Consider the following 13,461-nt stretch of genomic DNA (forward strand, 5'->3'; position numbering starts at 1 on the left):
AGGTGAGAAAGAATATTAACTCTGATACTGAAATCTGTGTGAATTGTTGTTTCACACGGATTTTTGTTGTTATTAGTTACACACATACTCATGTGGACCCAATTCTACTTAGTTCACACGGTTATCAGTGTGAAATTGTATTTCACACAGATATCTGTGGGTGTTGAAAATCTGTGTGAAATAAATCTGTGTGAGTTGCCCGTTTTGCTAGTAGTGCTTGTGTGGGTGACTACATATATATATATTTACGTGGAATATATATTGGATGGTGTGATTTACTGAGTTATATTTTGAGCATTACCCTTTGGAATATGTGATTTATCTTAGATGTTGTGTTGTCTATGATAATGGGTAATTGAGTAAAGTGCGATAGTTGAGTCGTTGAGATGAATTAAATGAGGAGTCGAGTGAATTGAGAAAAGCAGTCATTCGTAAGGTGAACCTTGGCCCAGGTGACACTTTACGATACAGTTAGAGCTCTAGTCTGTCTGCCATCATACTGCTTGGGGGATAAACGAGTTATCATATGCCCTTGGGTATGACATCACATACTGAATGGGATGATTAATATAATTAATCATAAGCCTGTAAGTATGATATACTGAATGGGGTGATTAATATAATTAATCATAAGCCTGTAAGTATAATATACTGCATGGGATGATTTATATAAATAAATCATAAGCCTGTGAGTATATATTGAGTAAGAAGTTGTTTATTTTTGAGTAGTCATGATGAGATGTGAGTTGATTGATGCTTGAAGTGACGTTGTACACTTCAATTCTTATGCAAAACAAAATTAAAATGTGCTTGAGTTGATTGTGTTACTTTAAATCGTGCAATCCTTTCGTTTACTCATACGAGCTTTGCAAAAAGCTTACCGGGTTTGTATTGTTGCAATCCCGGTACACTATTCAAACGGTGTAGCGGGTAATCCTGCAGGTCAGGAGAATCAGGGCGGTGATCGAGCGGGTTAGAGTATTTGTTATAGTTTTACAGCATTTGTAATAGTGAGGTGAGTTAAGCTCATTGAGCCTTAGAATTTGATTTGGTGAGAGTGTGTTGTAATAATTAACTTGAGGATTTGATTTATTGTAATATTGAGAGGTGTGAAGTGTGGTTGTTTTGAGAAAAAAATTCAGGTTGTATTTATGTGAGTTGTATTAATTCATGTTTCGGATTTGGATTTGTTATTCAAAATCCGGGGCGTGACATAAACATTTAACGGTTGATTTGCGAAAAAATAAATCTCACAAGAAAGTCCTTATTTTAGTAGTCATCGTTAGAAGCTCTCCCATTAATATAGTGTCAACAAGTTTAAAATCATATTCCAAAACTCGATTAGTAATTAGTCGTGTTGGGTTGACTTGCAATTGACCCTTCTTTAACCAGAACTCAGTCTATAAATGTGTTGGACGTGGTCGTGTTGAAATATGTAAATTTTAACCTGATCTAATTAATATAGTATCCATAAGTTCAAACCCAAATTTAATCGAGTTCTAGGTAATAAAGTTGTGTCAGATTGACTTGCAATTGACCTGTCTTCAACCTTGCAGGTTCAACATGTTTTACTTTGTGTAGGAGTGTCATGTTGTAATTGACAACCTTAACCAAAATCCTTCGATTTGTTTTCCTCAATAAGCCTTTAAGAAGAAGTCAATAAGACCAATTTAAATGGCCCAATCAGTTATGGATCTAGTAACCCAATCTTGTCCAAGTCTGAACTTGGTTATATAGAAGATCAGACTTGTACTTGGGCATCGACTTGGGCCTTGTAACCGAAACCGACTTTCATCCTGAAAGCGCTACTCATATTTTGCATCAATCAACTTGCTTATGTAAGAAGTTGGTTGATCCCGTTAACTTGCTTATAAAATATGAGCAGCCAAATTGCTAGGAGATATGATTTTACCAATTCTATCTGATTTATTCAGAGTCTAAACTCACGTGGGAAAGTCATTTCAGGTGGCTTCACATTAGAACTTGTTCACTTTCATGAAGAGATGAACACTTATTTATGAAGATACGATTTAGATCCTAGTTAAACAGCCAAATTGTAGATCCTAAACATAGTTTAACAGTAATTTATTCATAATCTTTAAAGTCAGTCTCGAGTTGATTCGCAAAGACCACATCAAGGACTGCGAATATAGTACTGATAAGATTAATTTGGAAACTGATTTAGTTCAACATGCAATAGCAGAAAATGACGTGTACGTGGAAGATCAAATTTGAACAAACTAACCGAAAAATTGGGAGCTTATAAAAAATTAATACATTATAGATCAGAGCCTAGTTGCTTGCTTATAAATGGTGAATATGTTGTTCTACAAGAGCTTCAACATACTATTACTTGAACCATGGAGATTGCTAAATGTAAAATAAGTGCATTGTTTTCTGTCATGACTTTGGCTACATTTCTTTCCGAAGGTAAGGTTCTAGCATTAGAACTTTATTTAGTTTTCTAGTGTGATTTGCTTGTTCTAATTAACTTGCCAAAACTCCTGCTTCAGTGGCTTATGATCCTTTTGATCCATATGGGAGCATAAATATCAACTGGGATGTTTTGTCTTGGACTCCTGATGGCTGTGTTGTAAGTGTTACGTTCTACAACTTGTTTAACATAATTCAAACATTTATAGGAGTGCTATAGAGCTAATTAGTTAGCTTCATGATATAAATTTTTAGAACTTAAAGTTGCTCGAACGTACTCAGGCAGCAGTGACAATGAGCAACAACCAAATGTACCGGCATATCACAAACCCCGGATGGAGGACATGGGCGAAGAAGGAAGTGATCTGGTCCATGATAGGAGCATAATTATGCGATAATAATGTTGTTAATTCCCATATTTACTTTGTTAGTTTATCTTATTTTCTGGTTAATTTAGTTGTTTTTATGTTTATTAGGTTTTCCGAAGTAAGGAAAGAAATAAGAGCAAAAGGAAGGAGATATGTGCAATTGATGGAGAATTGTGGACTCTTGATGAATCAAGGAAGCTTAAGGCAATATGAAGTAAAAGATATTCAGCAATTAATTCTCTTGGCTGCTCCTATTGGATAGAAGGATGTCAATGAATCCTAAATCAATCAGAACATTAATCAAGGAGTTGGAGTCCCAAAAGAAAAGGAGGAAAGAGTTACAAACTGAAATAAAATCTCTCCTTGGACGTTCAAGAAAAGGAGATCATCTCACATACGACGAAGCATAGACGCACCAGAGCTGAAGGAGAACCAAGACTGCAGAATCACACCATAAACGATCGATCGTTGGAATTCCCGAGATCGATCGCTGATCCGTATTTTCCAATTTTCTGATTTTTGTTGTCTTCTTCCTCCATGAACTCCTTTGTGTTTTTGATTTCCATTATGTGTAACTACATTTCCAGTAGTTAGGGGGCAGTTGAAGCCCCTAGACATGATCCACAACATGCTTTGACATTCAATTTGTTTTCCAATTAATAAAGTTGAGGTTTTGTTTACCAATTTCTCATTGATGAATTCTATGTTTGTATGCTTTGGAGGCCTACTTAGTATGCATGCTAGGGTTCTAATACTTTGATTGTTTGATGCCTGGATCAATAGTTGGATTCCTCAAATTATCTAGAGAAGTAATTGGTAGTTTTCACTAGCAAGTAAACAAAATTCTAGGTTTAGCAAGGCTCTAAGTTATTTGCGATGCCTAGTGATTGCTCAAACTCTTTTCAAACTTAATGATCTCTGCATGTTTAATCTAATAAACGTACCTTTAGGTTGCATTGCTTGGGAATAGTCTAGGTGTAGAGCACTTCCTGCCTAGCGTACAAAGTAAGAAAGGGTAATAGGTTGTGTTCAAACGTACCGAGCCAATCTGAGCATCTTCAACTAAGTTAATTGGTAGTAAATTGGACAAAGTGTGTTGTGTGTGATTGTTGGGGGTGGATACTTCCTTCCTAGCTAGTTTCATTATCTTGATATCAACCAATCTCAAATCTGTCTCAGTTTCGTTTCTCCTTCTGTCCTCTGTTTTCACGTATTTTACTTTCATAGTAAACGAAATCCAAAAATTCCCAAATTTTGTGTGCTGGACGCTTTGTGTGTCTAGTACGTCTCTGTAAATTTTCATATTTTTCTGGGTTGTTTTGGTTAGATTTGTAGTTTGTCTTTTGACTGCTGTTCAGTAGGAACTGCAGTCACGTTTTTGACTTTTGTTGAAGCACTTAGTTTAACTTAATCCTCTGCGGGAGACCCTTATTTCTCTATACTACGATTGACATATTTGCAGAAGAATAAGGAAAATCAATAGCTTTTAATTTAGCTATCAGTCCATTGTGGGAGCTCAAGCCACCGACCAAGGAGACTGTTCCAAATTCAAAGGTATCATACCACATTGTTGTAAGAAGACTACAACAGTTATTGACTTGCTTCCCAGAGTTCCTTATAACCAACAGTTCACCAATTGCTGCAAGAGTGGTGTTTTGGCTTCATTGGAACAAGACCCTTCTGGTGCAGTCTCAGCATTTCAGGTCAGTGTCGGCCTTTCAGGCACTTCTAATAAAGCAGTCACGCTTCCGAAGAATTTTTTCTTGCTTGGTCCTGGACCAGGCTACACTTGCAGTGCTGCAACTATTGTACCATCCACAGTTTCCTTCTCACCTGATCGTCGTCGTGTAACTATAGCAATGAGTGAGCTTCCTTCTTCTTCTTCAATGTTTGAACAAATCAGATATGCATGTCTAACTAGTTGTATACTTGTATAATTCTTTCTGTTCTTTATTTCGGCAGTGTCTTGGAGTTTGACTTGCACTTACTCGCAATTCCTGGCCTCTGAGAAAACTGTTGTGCGGAAGCGTCAAACAGGTATGAAGTATCAGAAATATGAAAAGATAAATTAATAGAAAAAATCCAGAAGACCAAAGATTTACGTGGTTCACCCCAAAATCAAAGGGTTACATCCACGGGCGGAAACAATGAGGAGATTCCACTAATATCAAAAGGAGATTACAAGGTGTTTAGCACTCAAACCCAAAACCCGAATACACTCACGGAAAGAGAAAGACCAAATAGAAGAATAACTACCTCAAATATATATTGTCGCTCACAAGAACAAAAGCAACAAGGCAAAATGTAATTTTCTATAGAACCCCAAAACTGCGGCTACTTCTCAATAACCCTAAGTTGCGGCTTTTTTCTTTTCTCTCTCACACCTTAATTGGTGACAGAAAGCATATATTTATATGTGCATGAGGCATACTCCAAAACCTAATAGAATTAGGTTAATTATGTGGGCTTAGTCCAAAAGATAATTGATGGGCTTATTAATTTAAGCCACAAACCAACAATCTCCACCTTGGCTTAAATTAACTAAAATCTCCTCCGAATGTCTCCTCCATCAAACCCCGAAGGGGTACTAAATGCGAATAGCAATCAAGCCCAAGCCAAGCTTGAACTTGCAAACAGGAACTGGCTTAATCAAAATTAGATGACTCTGACGAAGAGACTGAATTTCTTCATACAAAGCAACCTTGTAGAATTGAAGTTGGTTCTCTTCAATATCACTAACAAAAACAAGCATCTCCTGACTAGGCTGAATAAAAGTGCAGTCTAACACTTTCTCTGAAGCTTGAACAAGCTCCACCTGCTTACTAACACCGTGGCCCGAACTTGCATCAATAGACTCTCCTCCAAATAGCATGGCATACTCTTCAAAGTTCATAACTTGGCCGATTACAAATTTGGGTGACTTAGATTGAACAAACCACAAGTCATAATTATTCACCCCATACGCAAATCCATGGAATTTAAATTTTTCCCTCCACTCAAGTTTACCATCACTCACATGAGCACCAACAGGACAACTAATATAAGAATAATCAGCATGAGTACCAAACCATACCTTAATTGGAGTCTTCATACAAAATGCGGATGATGGAGACCAATTAATCAACTAGTAGGAACTAACAGATTCAGCATCAAAGTCCTTAGACTTATCCAAGTTAGAAAGCATGCAAAGCGCTTTCTCTATGAGGGATCCACAAATATGTTCTGCAATTTTTATACGTGGTGTCTTCAAAATAGTGCGGTGTCTCACTATCTGATCTTCACAAAACTGATCAAATTGGCCCTCAACAAATACACCTGTACCAAAATCTGAATATGGACTTGATGAAGAGGCAACTGATGAAGCACCAATAATTGTGCTACCCTGAAGTACGTAGAGGTTATGGCAAATCAACTTTTCCTGAATCACAACAAGAGCACCCTTACTAACTCTTAAAACTCCACCTTGAGACGAATACTTATAGCCTTGTGAATCAAGAGTACCCAAAGATATCAAATTGCAATTTGATAATTCCATCAAATTGTACAACATGTTCTTCAAATCTGGGACATGCCTAACCTTTGTCAAAGTCCTGATAATTCCATCATGCATCTTAATTCGAACTGTTCCAATCCCCATTACTTTATTAGGAGTATTATCCCCCATAAAGACAGACCTTCCATCAATAGACTGATAATTGTCAAACCAATCTCGATTGAAGCACATATGGTGCGAGCAACCCGAATCAAGCAACCAAGCATTAACAGAAGAATCACTAGCAAATAAGGCAAAATCAAAAGTAGTAGACTCATCATCCACATAATTCGCATCATCACTAGAAAATTTTTCAGAAGACTTACCTCTATCTTTGAGTTTAGGGCATTCAGGTTTCCAATGACCTTCTTTGTGACAATAGTGGCAAGTACCTTTTCTAATTCGAGACTTAGATCTCGAACTTCCTCTATTACTGCTTTCTTCTCTACCTCGAACTACCAAACCATGATCTTGATTATCATTCAAATTCTCTAACACTTTCTTCTTCAGTTCTCTAGAACTCAAAGCTGCTTTGACATCTTCTAAAGAGATAGCCTCTCTTCCATACAGCATGGTGTCAACAAAATTATCAAAAGAAAGAGGCAAAGAGCATAGCAAAATCAAAGCCTGATCTTCATCATCAATTTTCACATCCATACTTCTCAAATCAGATATAAGCTTATTAAATTCATCAATATGGCTTTGAACAGGTGTACCTTCAGACATACGAAGAGTGTATAGTCGTTGCTTCAAATATAGTCGACTGGTCAGGGATTTGGTCATATATAATTTCTCTAGCTTTAGCCACAATCCAGGTGCAGTTGTCTCATCAGCAACTTCACGCAGAACCTCATCAGATAGACACAACAAATTGCACTATGTGCTCGTTCTAACATGTCTCCTTTTTCTTCTTCTGACAAAGTAGTTGGCAAAGCATTCACACCTTTCAGCGCCTTTAATAACCTTTGTTGAACTAATAGGGCTCGCATCTTCAAACGCCAAAGGTTGAAATCATTCCTCCCGTTAAATTTATCAATCTCATATTTCATCGAAGAAACAGACTTCATCATTGAATCAAATTGCCCAAGCGTAGCCTGTGCTCTGATACCACTTGTTGTGCGGAAGCGTCAAATAGGTATGAAGTATCAGAAATATGAAAAGATAAATTAATAGAAAAAATACAGAAGACCAAAGATTTACGTGGTTCACCCCAAAATCAAAGGGTTACATCCACGGGCGGAAACGGTGAGGAGATTCCACTAATATCAAAAGGAGATTACAAGGTGTTTAGCACTCAAACCCATACCCGATTACACCCGAATACACTCACCGAAAGAGAAAGACCAAATAGAAGAATAACTGCCTCAAATATATATTGTCGCTCACAAGAACAAAAGCAACAAGGCAAAATGTAATTTTCTATAGAACCCCAAAACTGCAGCTACTTCTCAATAACCCTAAGTTGCGGCTTTTTTTCTTTTGTCTCTCACACCTTAATTGGTGACAGAAAGCATATATTTATATGTGCATGAGGCATACTCCAAAACCTAATAGAATTAGGTTAATTATGTGGGCTTAGTCCAAAAGATAATTGATGGGCTAATTAATTTAAGCCACAAACCAACAAAAACAACCTACTGTGTCTCTTTGTCATCGTCTTACAATCCCATCATCACTCCCTGTACATCTTGTTCTCATGGTTGTAAGGATGTCAATAATTTTGTGTAAGTTGCCTATCCAATTTTCCCACAATGGAGAATAACTGCTTTAATTTTTCGCTTGCCGAGTGATCCTTGCTTTATTCTCTTTGAAATGATTCATCAAACACTTTGTATACTAATATTGTAAAGAACATAAAGCAAGAACAATGACCTTAAGGATTCGAGCGTGGTAAACTCGAAAACCACTGCTATAGGGATTACAACACAATGAATGTTGCAATGCACATAACACGTGTTGCAATGCACATAACACGTGCCCAATTCGAGTTCATTGGCATGTCAAGGCTAATTACAGAGAGTATTGGCGTGTAAAGATCACCATCACAAATTTTAACTACTGGATGAACTATTCACAGTGGACACTTGCTGCTCAGCACCCAAATCTAAACAAACTTGCCAATGTTTCTGGTTTTCTGTATAGGCCACTCAATAATTACGGCTCAATAAGTACGTCCATGATTTTACTTACAATGATGTATTGCTTTTCTTCATTACTCCTCAGCTAGCAGCCTAATCTATTTACATATGCAGATGACACATGAATGTTTTATGGCATAAAATATGTTAATGATTCACTAATGGAAGCGGGGCCTCATGGATATATCTATACAGAGTTGATTCTTAAAAAGGAGAAGAGGACATTTACATTAGAGCATGGTTGGGCATTTCCTCCGAAAATTTACTTCAGTGGTGATGAGTGCATGATGCCCCTTCCTGATATATATCCTCATCTACCTAACTTTGCCTGTCTTGAAGCAAATCCAATTTCAATTCATCTTCTACACTTGCTACCCTTAAGGGGTGTTTGTTACATGAGATTGGATGTGATTGGACATCCTTATCAGCTTGTGTTACAATAATCCCATGTTTGGCAACAACCAGGACTGTTTTAAATGAGACTCTAGAGTCCCAAAATCTTTCTAACACCTTCTACCATAGAGACCCCAAAAACCATGGGATTGTGGAAGCCCTCATTTCTCTCTGCTTTAGTGATCGACAAACTCTCTCATCATATATTCTCACCTCCTCAAACCATGTCCGACGAACTCCTTTGAAAGCTTATGCAAATCTCACCTCCTCAAACCATGTCCAACGAACTTCCTTGGAAGCTTCTGCAAATTGAAAGTTGAGAAGAAACCAAATTGGATGATTGGAAATCAGATTATTGCTCACACCCGTTCTAGGGTTCTAGTATGATAATTGATAAAAGGTGCCAACTTTTCTTACTATACGTCTTCTGATAATTAATTGTTTTTGTGCTTGAATGAATCAATGAAAGATCATATTTTGAGAATTGGGTATTGGATGTTTTGTTTGCTTAGATGGGTATTGATTGGAATTGCATAATTTTGAATTTGGGTCAAGGACTTCGATTCTGGAAGTAGAATTTATCTGGGAAGAACTGCGGGCACCTTGGCTTGACTGGAAACCCAGATCCCTTGACGAAGAACGCGAGCACCTTGGCTTGACTAGAAGAGAAATTGGGTATGGCTTTGATATGAGAAGTCTGAGAGAAATTGTTGATGATGTTGATGGTGTCGCAGGTCTGTGGTGTTGATGGAGTCCAGGTCTTCGGGTTGGTAGTTATTAGTCCTTCCAGCACCAAACATGAGTCTGGACATAGTATAACATAAGCCAAGCTTGAGGAGTCTGGGACAATTATAGAAATTAAGGCGGACTATGACAATCCCAGGAAACAAACATGCCCTTATATGGTTTTGATACTGGTAGCCTTTCTGTGATCAAGCTAGTAAAATATGCAAGAGCTGGCATGGTTTATTTAAGCTTCCCATGTAAAGGTGATGGAGTTAGGCTTCTCATATGGTTTTAGCATCATTGAAATCAACAAATGTAAGGAACTATGGTTTTAGATATCTACTCAATTTTGGTAAACTAGGGATGAAGTAAATACAAGGCCCAACAACATGTTAACTAAGTAATTGTTTGGCCTCCACGTACTTGTGTGTTAATACGTGACGACATATGAGTAGAACATACGCGCTAACACGGTATAATGGACAAAAAAGAATCTAATTTGGAAATTCTAGACATATGAATTATAGTATTGGTGTCTCAAGGTTATCATCAATTCATCAGTTGCAGGCTTCAGGTCAGCCAGTCATATACTAGTTGATCCTAAACTACTGATATATAAACGTCAGAACAAATACATAAATAGGGGAAACTCTTCAGAGATGTCAACCCAGCAACAGTGACTACTGTAATGGAAAACAATACTATTATCATCAAACCATTTTAAGTATAATATGAAAAGTCAATCTCCAGATTCACTGGTTAATCACTGAAACTTATGAGGTCACCACTATGTTCAATATTCTATGTGCAGAACCGCCGGCAGGATCAAGAGGCCGGACTGCACTATCGACTTTTTCCCTCGCTTTTAAATTCTAGTGGAAGATCATCATGACGTCAATATAATCTGTAGTTCTATTTCTATACACGAACTTGGAATCAAACTGGTTTAGAATTTATAATGACATACTACATTACGCATGAATAATACCACATATATTATGTATCTAATATGCATATACATGACGTGGAAAACCACAGTTAACTAACTACCAAACAAACTCGGGGCTTAGTCCTGCCGACAACAAATTAGTACTTTTTGGTTTAGAGCCTAGTTGCTTGCTTATAAATAAGCACAGAAATATATGATGTTCTACAAAAAGACCCCAACATACTAAAACTAAAACTAAAACTTGAGCCATGGGGATTACCAAGTGTAAAAGAAGCACATTGTTTGCATCTCTCATGGCTTTGGCAATATTTTCTTCTGCAGGTGAACTTTTGTATGACAAGTAGTACATCTAATTAGGACTATGATTTGTAAATTTGCTGCCTCATTGCTTATTCTAACTTGGCCTTAACCATGTGTTTAGTGGCTTATGATCCTTTTGATCCTTCTGGAAGCATAAATATCAAGTGGGATGTTTTGTCTTGGACCCCCGATGGCTATGTGGTGAGTGTTTGTCACCTGAATGTTTATAGGAGCAATATAGAGGCAATCAGTAGTTAACTTCATAATGCAAAACTCACTTGAAATAAAAAAGTTGATTAAAAAAAAAAAGTTGATTCAAATATGAATACATGATAGCTTACCATGATATATATCTTAATATCTAATAACTCAAACTCAGGCAGCAGTGTCAATAAGCAACAACCAAATGTACCGGCAAATCACAAGCCCGGGATGGAGCTTAGGATGGACATGGGCAAAGAAGGAAGTGATCTGGTCCATGGTGGGAGCTAAAGTGACCGATCAAGGGGACTGTTCGAAATTCAAAGGGAACACCCCACTTTGTTGTGAGAAAACTCCTACAGTTATTGACTTGCTTCCCGGAGCTCCTTACAACCAACAGTTCACCAATTGCTGCAAGGGTGGTGTTTTGACATCATTGGGACAAGACCCTTCTACTGCAGTCGCAGCATTTCAGATCAGTGTTGGCTTTGCAGGCACTTCAAATAAAACAGTAAAGCCTCCTAAGAAATTCTTTTTGCTTGGTCCTGGACCAGGCTATACTTGTAGTGCCGCGAACATTGTGCCATCCTCGGTTTCCTTGTCACCTGATGGCCGAAGTAAAACTCGAGCAATGAGTAAGCTTGCTGCTAGTTCTACCTTCCCTGTTTAGTTTCATCACATTACATGAAAATGGGCACTTGTATAATTCTTGCTGTCTTCAACTTTGGCAGTGACATGGAGTTTGACTTGCACTTACTCACAATTGCTGGCCTCTAAAAGCCCAAAGTGCTGTGTGTCTCTGTCTTCCTTCTACAACCCCTTGATCACTCCTTGTCCATCTTGTGCTTGTGGTTGTAACGATGCAAATAATTGTGTGTAAGTAACGCTACTTTTTCTTTGAGGCAATTCGTCGACCTCCTTACACACGTCTTGTCTAATATTTTAGAAACGTCATGCAGGAATGACCTCAAGGATTCAAGTCTGCTACAATCAAAAACCTCAGCCAAGGAAAATGCACCACAACTGTTACAATGCACAGAACACAAGTGCCCAATCCGAGTTCATTGGCATGTGAAAGCTAACTACAGAGAGTATTGGCGTGTGAAAATTACCATCACCAATTTTAACTTCCTCATGAATTACACACAATGGACACTAGTTGTCCAGCACCCAAATCTCAACAAACTGGCCAATATATCTAGCTTTCTCTATAAGCCACTTATCCAATACAGCCCCATAAGTAAGTCTACAATTTTATCATAATCTGTTAAATGATATAGTATATGTAATTCTTACAATTTAATCATAATCTGTTAAATGATATAGTATATGTAAGTCCTAACTTCTTTCTTAACCAGCTTTTATTGTGTTTGACTTTAACCTGCAGATGACACTGGCATGTTTTATGGCATAAAATCTCTTAATGAACTAATAAGGGAAGCTGGGCCTAAGGGATATATCTACACAGAGTTGATTCTTAAGAAGGACAAGGATACATTCACATTAGATCAAGGTTGGGCATTTCCTTTGAGGCTTTACTTCAATGGTGATGAGTGCGTGATGCCCCTTCCTGATCTATACCCTTATCTACCCAACTCTGCTTTCTATAATTCATATCCAGTTTCAATATCATCTTCTACACTGGCTACCTTTTTGGTTTTGGTACTGCTAGTCTTTATGTGATCTAGTTTGTAGAAATGTAAGTAGGATCATTATACACTTTATACATATCCAAGCGTCCCATCTAAGGGCGATGCAAACCTTTTTTTTTTTTTTTTTATCAATATTTTTTTTGGACAATAAGGCACTTGTATAGTTTAGGTGATGCAATTAGGTTAATTACTTGTATAGTTTAGGCTTTTAGCATGATTAAAAAGTTATAAAAAAGAAATGTCATAGCAATTCAACTTGATTTTTGAACTTATATTCAAATAAGTCATATATACAAGGCACATTTGGTGAGTTAGGTGAGTTCACCTCCAGAATTTCAAGTCTTCAACTCCGAGAAGATATGTTATTATTTTATCAATGTGGTAAAATAAAAGTTCCATTACGATTTGACAGCCCTATATATCGATATAAAAATTAATTTATCAAGTTATTATGGTTTGAAACCAAAAAAATTAAAACAGTAACTGTGATGAAAAATCACGTGCCCTATTATGTGTGACAAGACTCAAGTTAAACGCTTAAACATGTGGACAATTTATATCGGGTGACATTGACCATGCATGGATGTTGCGCGGGTTTTCATGGATGACAAATGATTTTTCAGAAAATTTTATAATGCACCTGATGCATTGATGCTTCATGTAAAATCATCTTAGCCCTTAATGTCATCCTAAGGCTCCAATTTTTTAACCTATTATTTAGGCTCTAATTAGTGAGTTATAATATTAAGGGTCTTTCTAAATGCCCGAC

The 13,461-nt window shown here is 37.2% G+C and overlaps 2 protein-coding genes across 2 annotated transcripts; both read left to right on the top strand.

Annotated features, from left to right (window-relative positions):
- Positions 1 to 2,360: 2,360 nt before the first annotated feature.
- LOC133745043 (COBRA-like protein 4) lies at positions 2,361 to 8,061 on the top strand. The gene is made up of 6 exons (XM_062173041.1): positions 2,361 to 2,430; positions 2,499 to 2,593; positions 2,716 to 2,809; positions 4,311 to 4,664; positions 4,764 to 4,815; positions 7,962 to 8,061. Exons 1-6 carry the CDS (start codon positions 2,361 to 2,363, stop codon positions 8,059 to 8,061), a joined length of 765 nt encoding a protein of 254 aa, XP_062029025.1.
- Positions 8,062 to 10,767: 2,706 nt separating this feature from the next.
- LOC133746542 (COBRA-like protein 4) lies at positions 10,768 to 12,825 on the top strand. Its single transcript, XM_062174709.1, has 6 exons — positions 10,768 to 10,860; positions 10,961 to 11,040; positions 11,219 to 11,675; positions 11,772 to 11,916; positions 12,000 to 12,280; positions 12,428 to 12,825. Exons 1-6 carry the CDS (start codon positions 10,788 to 10,790, stop codon positions 12,721 to 12,723), a joined length of 1,332 nt encoding a protein of 443 aa, XP_062030693.1. The 5' UTR covers positions 10,768 to 10,787; the 3' UTR covers positions 12,724 to 12,825.
- Positions 12,826 to 13,461: the final 636 nt, after the last annotated feature.

The sequence above is a fragment of the Rosa rugosa genome, chromosome 4 (assembly GCF_958449725.1).
Source record: "Rosa rugosa chromosome 4, drRosRugo1.1, whole genome shotgun sequence".
Taxonomy (NCBI): domain Eukaryota; kingdom Viridiplantae; phylum Streptophyta; class Magnoliopsida; order Rosales; family Rosaceae; genus Rosa; species Rosa rugosa.